We start from the raw sequence: 8,714 nt of genomic DNA, 5'->3' as shown, positions 1-8,714 counted from the left end.
TGCATTCTCATTTAAATTAAACCCGAATGTGAGCTAGATTCAGGAGAGGAAATGGCAGAGAGGGAGATACTCTGGAGTTGCTATAGAATGTGCCTGGCTGCTTTCGCTCCCAGAAACTGATGAAGCCCAACTCTGAAATTTCAGGCAATTTGTATACCAAGCTCCTCCTTTTCTGTAGTCTTCTCTTCCATTGGTAAAATTCTTTTGCAGGGTCATGTAGGGATCCCACCCCTTCTCTGTGTTTTCACTCTGAAGCTCTATACAACTTTACACCTGAATGAACGCCAAACCTCACTGGATATATAAAGGGGACCTTGAGGAGGAATTTCACAGTTACAGTGCAGAAGAAGCAGAAGGAAAGGAATTAACCAGCTCTCCAGCCAAGCAAATCCTCTCCTCACCATGCTTCCTCCTGCCATTCATTTCTATCTCATTCCCCTTGCATGCATCCTAATGAAAAGCTGTTTGGCTTTTAAAAATGATGCCACAGAAATCCTTTATTCACATGTGGTTAAACCTGTTCCAGCTGGTTCCAACACCAGCAGCAACAGCACGATGAATCAAGCCAGAAATGGAGGCAGGCATTTCAGTAACACTGGACTGGATCGGAACAGTAAGTGTATTTTACTTGCCTGGATTTGGGTTTTTTTTTTCTTTTTATGGTAGCATTAGCTCACATTCCTATAGAATTGTTTCATTGCTAACTAACCTGAACCATGTATATTTTGCTAAACAATCTGGGAGTAATCTACTGCATGTGTGGATTGGCATTCTTCCCTACAAAGTTAATATAACTGAAACAGTGGTTTGATAATGCAGGCGTGGACTTAAGTTCTATCAAGCATCCAAAAAAGAAAATGTTTCTAGGAATTAAACTGTCGCTTTTTAAAAATCGTGCAAAATGAGAATTTTTTAAAAAAAGTGTTGTTCTGGATAGTTGAAACTCAGGTTGGTTTCTGTGTATTTCAGGACATGTGCAATTGTGGTAAAGTGTATAAACATAACTAAGCAAAGTATGTATAGGAAATCACAGGCTTTCTGGGAAAAAAAATGGTTCACACAGATTTCTAAAATATGTCCACTGAAATAGTTGAGAGTTTTGATGATGATCAGTGTAAAAGAGAGATGTATCTAAAAATACTGGAGAATCATATTTTTCTGCGATAATTTCTTATTAACCAGTTCAAGATTTGGGTAATTGTGTATTTCTGTGAAAGACTGGGGAAACTTCTGTGACTTTAGTTTTAAAATAATAACAGGACAATACTATTTTGTACAGCAAGTTATTTGTTTTCTCTTCTGTTTGCCCAACTGACACACTAATGAACCACTAGTTGGAGGGATTCAAATTTCTTCTCCTAACTTTTGCTTCACTTCTTTCCTTCAAGAAAAGTTCCCATGCTAACAATCAGGTTTTAAGAGAGACACAGAGAAACAGTGCCCAGGAAATCTGACCCACGTCTTTTGCTCCATCTCAACTCCATTCAACTGCTAAAAGTAGTTTTGACCTTGAAAAAGGCAAAGCAAATATGACTATTAATGTCTTCCTGAGAAAACCAAGGTGTTTTGACTTTCATGAAGAGAGTTGCTTTTAGGTACACAGGAAGGATCTGCTTATTATTAGATTACCGAGCAATGGGGTGGGTATTCATTGTCAATGAGCTGTCACTGCAAAAAAGCCGAGTCTCTGTGTACACAGGGAACAAAAAGCTAGGCAAGTCAAAATCATCTCTGGCTGTTTCCAGGTGCATTCCTAAGGCAGATGTAGGAAGGGAAGCTGGAATCAGTCACACAGGCAGAGCACACTGACCAGCCAACTAGTTTGCTCTTTCATTTTACTCCCGCACTGTGTACGGATGTGTGTGTAGCTACATAAATTGTCTTACAACTACTGCATCCCTTTAGGCTACATCTCTCACCTCCAAAGTACTGAGGCTTAGAGACAAAGTACAACTCCTAAGTCAGTATCTCCTTCAAATTAGCTTTCAGTTTTCCACTTCAGGGCAAGGCCACTTCAATGATCCTTGGAGTTTTTATCTTTTGAATTTCGGCAGTCTGTACTTATAAACATTCTTTCTGGTTAACAAGCTTTGATTTCTTTTCAAGTTTGTTATAGGCCAGTCTCCTCGAGTTTAGATAACAAAGCAATGGAGAGGAAAACTCAAATATCTCAAGATTAATTTTTGCTTTAATTACATAAGGCACGTAACCAGAAACAGCCAATTAGAGAACATACTTACCAAATTCAAATAACTAAACAAAAAGTTTGCCATGACCAATGTTCAGGAAACGAACACACCATGGTTCCTTTTGCAGTTGTAAATCAGACATGTTAGGCATTTTTCTGCCATAAAATTCATGGAAATGTAGCCAAGTTGTTATGGCAACCATACGTTCCTGATTTGGGAGCTTTTATATTCTTCAAATTTTGAGTTGTAGTGACATTTTGCATTTCAAACATTTTAATATTTGTTTTTAAAAGATAGCTTGGGAATTTATGTTTAAAATGTAGTTATTAAATTTGATATGCAAAATGTCAGACTTTGTACACATACGTATGTATGAGTCTCTGCAGCTGAATTTTTAATTGAAACAAAATATTGTAGAGAGCATATGCATTGTACACAATATTTAAATACTTTCCACATTTTCCCAGTAGATTAAAAAAAACTAATTAAAAGCACTTGCAAATATTAACTGATACGACCTGTGAGAAAAAGAACATTATGCTCTTTTTTAGCTTACTGAAGAACGAATATTTTACACAAGTGTAAGAACTGCTTAACCCCTGCTGGGGAGTAAGTCTAAAAAAAATGGGATTTTCGAAAACTTTAGTAAGCAGTTAGCTAATGTTATCCATGAAAACAGAAATCAGGCCTCGTTTATTTTGTTTCAAAAGATGTATAGCCATGTAAACCGATAATTTTCATGAAAGTATCTCTATAATCATCCGGGCAGACTTTTGCATTGTGAAAATAAAATAGGGGTTTGCTTTCTATTTAACAGTTTGCTATCATTTGGATACAATTTTTGTCATTGCAGATTACTTTTTTTTTTTTTTTAAGTGTTCATTTGCTTCTTGTCTTCAATGTGCATTTTTCTCTGTTTCCTGCAGCTCGAGTTCAAGTGGGTTGCCGGGAACTGCGTTCCACCAAATACATCTCTGATGGCCAGTGCACCAGCATCAGCCCTCTGAAAGAGCTGGTGTGTGCTGGCGAGTGCTTGCCCCTGCCCGTGCTCCCCAACTGGATTGGAGGAGGCTATGGAACAAAGTACTGGAGCAGGAGGAGCTCCCAGGAATGGAGGTGTGTCAATGACAAAACGCGTACCCAGAGAATCCAGCTGCAGTGCCAAGATGGCAGCACACGCACCTACAAGATCACAGTGGTCACTGCCTGCAAATGCAAGAGGTACACTCGGCAGCACAACGAGTCCAGTCACAACTTTGAGAGCATGTCGCCTGCCAAGCCAGCCCAGCACCACAGAGAGCGGAAAAGAGCCAGCAAATCCAGCAAGCACAGCCTGAGTTAGGACTCAGACTCTCCAAACTAGACTGACTCGTAACCATCTGCTTTACAGATTCGATTGCTTGGAAGACTCGAGCCTGCCATTGCTATTCTGTTACTTGAAAATATATGCTTTCTGCTTTGATCAAACCCACCAAGCTGTCCTAAGTATCAGGACCTTCTTTGGGAATAGCTTTTCCTTTTCCAGTTTTTCAAGATGTATGCATATCCAAGAGGGCGATTTGCATTTAAATCCCAGGCAACCTGTAGTTTTAATTCCCCATGGTTCTCGAAAGACTGGTGGTACTGTATACATCACTGAATCACTACTTTTTAAAACAGAAAAGGGCTTCTTGTTTACCCTCCACTCCCCAACCCATCCCCACTCCCATCCCCAAAAAACCCCTTCAAAATTAAAAAGTTAAAAAAAATAGTTGCCACGAATCTTCACAGTAACACTTCAGAAAGGTGTTTTTTTTTTTTTTTTTTTTTTTGGTAATCTTCATGGGAACAGTTTAGCAGCCATGAGTGATCTTTGAAAGAGGGCAAGATATTGTGACATTTCACTTCAAAAATCAGCCCTGTAGCTTTTGACAGTCTCATAGTATGAAATTATACCCTGCATGCTGACCCTTGCTTAGAATGGAATGCCAGAAATGCATGGCAGCAGCTAATAAGTAAAACTGATGAACTATTTATTTGTCAATGTTATTATTTAATGAGCTTTCACATGTGATTTTTTTCAAAATGTTAATTTTTTATGTTTTGAAGCTTTTCCATGTACCTAAATATTTTCCTGTATGATTTGTGGTTGATCTAGAAATATGAGAATACATGTTGTAGATATGTAAAATAAATATTTTAGTCTCCTTATTACATATATGTGACATCATGAACTTTATCAATAGTATGGATCTTTTTAAATCAATAAGATGCTTTGTAAAGCTGAAATATGTAATACTTTTTTTGTTTAATCTGTGCAATCAGAAGGTGATTTAACCTTCAATTCCATCAGTTTCTTTTAACAAAAATAAACACCGCTAAAAGCTATTGTCCTTGCCTTTAACATGTATGGAAAAGGTACATGTTTACAAAAATTAGAATATATGTGGCAGGGTAACTGATTTTTTTGATAAGTCACATTTCAGTTTTGACAGAAAGTTCTGCAGTAAGAGGGGAGAGAGAGGAAGAGAGACAATCTTTTCAGCAAAGGGATGATTTAAAAAGTTAAGTGGCAATCCAGCAGTGAGTTGTAATGAGAATATCATATTTATATACACCCATGATGCCAGGTCTGCTGCCCATTACAATCACCTGGAGGAGATAGTTTAAGACCCAATGTCCAGGCTGTCATCCAAATTACGTCATAATTTCTGGCGGTAGAAATCAGATATCAGCAGTTTTTAAGGTTTTCCAGGTGATCCCAACATGCAGCTAAGTTTGAGAAAAGAATTGTGAAAAAATCACTATCGTATCTTGGGAGAATTTTGAATACTATTGCATGGCACCCCAAACAACAAATAAAACAAAAACAACAAAGAAAACAAAAACTAATTTTTCAATGTTTTCAAGTCTGGCATGTTATAATATTAAGCAACATAATCAAGTCTTGAACCAGATTTTATATATATATATATATATATATATATATGTACACACACACACATATACATATATTTATATGTATATATAAATGACTGATGTGCCAATTCAATCAAATGATTGATCCCATAACTCCAAATGAGAACCAAAGGAGCTTGGTTATGTACTGATAAGATCTTCTGGGTTTTCCCTTTTGGATTCTGAGCATGAAGGGGTCCTTGGCACTCTTTTGTAGCAGGTTGTATTCTTTGTAATTGCAAGTTTAAAAGTCACATGTATATTACACATGGCACAGTGAGTTAAATAAAAACATTAATATTGTCCCTTTCCTATGAGAGGTAGAAGAGTCTCAACATATATAAAGACAGAAGACATCTTTAGATTTTATAATAATGCTAACTATTGTACCATTAGATAAAGTGACAATTAATAGTCCACTATTGATTTATCTTCCAGCCTTACTAACTAGATCTTAAACTATATCATATTATACCATCATATTAATATTTGAGACATTCATGATAATATATCATAGGTTGAATATACCAAAAATATATTGTTCCATATGTCTATTTCAGTTGCTTATCATTGCTCCATATAGGATATTTAATATAATAGAAATTTAAGACACTTTAGTCATTTCTTCCATCTCAACTAGATAGCACCTTTAGTGGATGGCCTTAGAGTTAATCTTAAAAACTTGTGTTCCAAAATCTGAGGCATAAAAAGGACTTGACCTGACAATAGCTTTTCACAATCAAGACTATGTTGCTGCCCTTTCATAAGAAAACATTGAAACAAAAGTTTTGGTGATAATATGCTAAAATCATCACTGATTTAATTGCTAATCGTGAATTGGTAAATGAAAGTACTAGAAAAAATAAAATGGAATAAAAGAAGATTATAAGTAAGACTTCTGTAGTCTCTGCTAAGTCAAGAATTGGATCTATTTCTCATGGTCACATTCAATTTACTAATCTGTTTTGGGCCTTGTTACATTGATGATGCATTCATTGCATGGTATTTGACATCAAATGAGAGGAAAAGGTCAGCAATCAATAAGAAAGGCCTAGGATACAATCAGGCTTCCAGAGAAGTGCAAATTAAAAGTCAACAGAAAGAGTAGCTTTATAGTTATTATTTTAAAATGCTAAAAAGCACTTGCATCTGAATTGCTGATTATATTTCAGGGTTTTTTTTTCCCTCTGGTTAACTCACATATTCTCATCTAATTAAACTCTGCATAATTGTCTTCTCGCCTTAGTAACTATCATTTCAAAATGGTGAATTGTGATAATTTTAGCAGAGTCTGACCTCCAGTTCACATTCATAATATCTATTCATAAAGGATTTGTTACCAAATTTATTTTTGCCACTATGAATAAAGTACTTTTTCAAGAGGCTCAATAAATAGAAGATAGATATTAATATTGATATTTATACATGCATTAGAGGCATAGATAGATGTCAATAACAAGAATGAAAGGAAAATTAATAGCACATATGCAAATAAATAATACATGTAGTGTGCTATACCCAAGTTAAACATGGACATACATAGAGCCTTTGGAAATATCTAGTTGCAAAAAAAAATATTTTAACTACAAATCCTTTATATTTATTCATTTATGTTAATTACAAATAACTGCTAATTGACAATACTCTATCAGCCATGTTTTATTGTGTATTTTTTGAAAAGCAATGAAAATTAAGTCACTTTCTTTTAAATTAAAAAAAAGACTGAATCTTAATCTACTCCAGCTCAACATCAAATTAGTAAGGTTTTACTAGGAGATCTTGTATCATTCACTCTATCTGCTATTAGAATTATTATTTTTTAATTATGTAACCTGATATGTCTATTTAGCATGACATTTACTTTACTTTTTAAGATATTTTTATTGGATATAGAAATCTGAGTTCATCAATTTCCCCCCCCAGCACTTTATTTATTTATTTATTTGTTTATTTATTTATTTTTAAGGAGGGTCCACGCCCAGCACGGGACCCAACGTGGGGCTTGAACTCACAACTGTGTGATGGAGACCTGAGCTGAGTTCGGGAGTTAGTCTGTCACCTAACCGACTGAGCCACCCAGGCGCCCCAATATTTACTTTAATAGGTACTGAACAGAATGGTTGTAATAGGCGGTTATGGTGGAAAGTATAATATTTAGTCAGGGCAAAACAAGGAAACTTCAAAACAGCTGAATAAAATTAATGTCTTCGAAAGTTTAGATTTAGTGTGTGAAATATCCTTTTTTTGCAATCACTGTGAAATTTAGGTATCAAAATCAAATTCATTATAGTTGGAATTAAAGCATTTGGATTTGATGTAACTCTTAAAAATGTTTTTTTAGCACTGAAGTGGCAACTCACTGCATACCTTAAATTCAGCATTTGTATGCTTCCTCTAGTCATATAGTTCTAATAAAAAATGAAATGCATAGGAAATCTTTGATAAAATCCTGTAGACATCCAGAAGGAATTCAGTGGGAAAATGATTTAGGGCCCTCAGTGCTAGAGTGTGTTCTCTTGTTAGAATGTTTCCTTCCCTCAAGGGCAGACAGAGGTGACTTCCATCTTGGTCTTATTGGAACGTATTAGAACATAGCTCTGTGTTGAATTAAATGAGTCTAGATTTGTGAACTAAGTAGATGTTTAGCCAATATTGTTATATCCACAAAGAGAGACCTTTTAGAATAGATACCCCAAAAGACGTTCTCCTTGTCAGTGTCATTTTCAATTCCATTGGTTTATCCATTACTCCTGACTCATTAGCTAACATTGCATTTGGTGCGTTAGCTTGCATATTTTGCAAATTGTCTAGAAGAGCTACAGGGTAGCAACTACTACAGAAATCCCAATGGAAAGATGTTTTAGCTTCCAGGTTCAAGAACTGATTAAAATGAATGCCAAACTGACTGCATAATTATGTCCAGTGCAAATTAGACTGAGTGATAGTTTATCATCTGCACTGGCAGACTTGCTGAAGGATTTATTTTCTTACAAATGAAGAATGAAACAGTTTGGGGAGATTTATGCAGGAAACTAAATGTTTTCCTTTGAATTTTACTAACTGCACACTAAGGATTACCTTGTATTATTGATTTCATTTTACAGTGGTGGGATTAGGCCCTTGAATCTGAGACAGGGTGTCTAAACTGAATGGCATTGTCAGTGATACCAGGATGTTCAACCAAAATTCATTGTTACTAAAACTGGTCATGGGTTTGACAGGCTTAAAGACATTTTACTATTAAAATATAAATATCAGGTTTTTTTTCAGTAGGAATAAAGGCCTTTTTGGGGGGTATTTGTTATTAAATTCACACAAATTTAAAAATCTTTTACATTACAATCTTGGTGAATTTTCACACAAAGTCATTTGAGTCCTTTTATTCATTGAGGTGTTAGCCTAAAGTTGGTATTGAAAGACAGACTAACACACAGAACCCAGTAGTTTAGTAACCAGGACTTTTTGGCAATCCATTACAATCTTTAATTAGCACTATATGTTAATACAGTTAACCCTTGAACAACATGGGTTGGAACTGTGCCGGTCCAGTAGTACATGGATTCTTTTGGTATAGTATTGTAGATGTAT

The 8,714-nt window shown here is 35.4% G+C and overlaps 1 protein-coding gene across 1 annotated transcript; it reads left to right on the top strand.

The window, feature by feature from the left end:
* Positions 1–225: 225 nt before the first annotated feature.
* On the top strand, positions 226–5,112 carry SOSTDC1 (sclerostin domain containing 1). Its single transcript, XM_036065770.2, has 2 exons — positions 226–613; positions 3,116–5,112. The coding sequence occupies exons 1-2, from the start codon at positions 403–405 to the stop codon at positions 3,529–3,531; spliced, it is 627 nt and encodes a 208-aa protein (XP_035921663.1). The 5' UTR covers positions 226–402; the 3' UTR covers positions 3,532–5,112.
* The last annotated feature ends 3,602 nt before the right edge of the window (positions 5,113–8,714 follow it).

The sequence above is a fragment of the Halichoerus grypus genome, chromosome 12, assembly GCF_964656455.1.
Source record: "Halichoerus grypus chromosome 12, mHalGry1.hap1.1, whole genome shotgun sequence".
NCBI classification, from domain to species: domain Eukaryota; kingdom Metazoa; phylum Chordata; class Mammalia; order Carnivora; family Phocidae; genus Halichoerus; species Halichoerus grypus.
The sequence above is the reverse complement of the archived record's forward strand: the minus strand, read 5'-3'. Positions and strand labels throughout refer to the sequence as shown.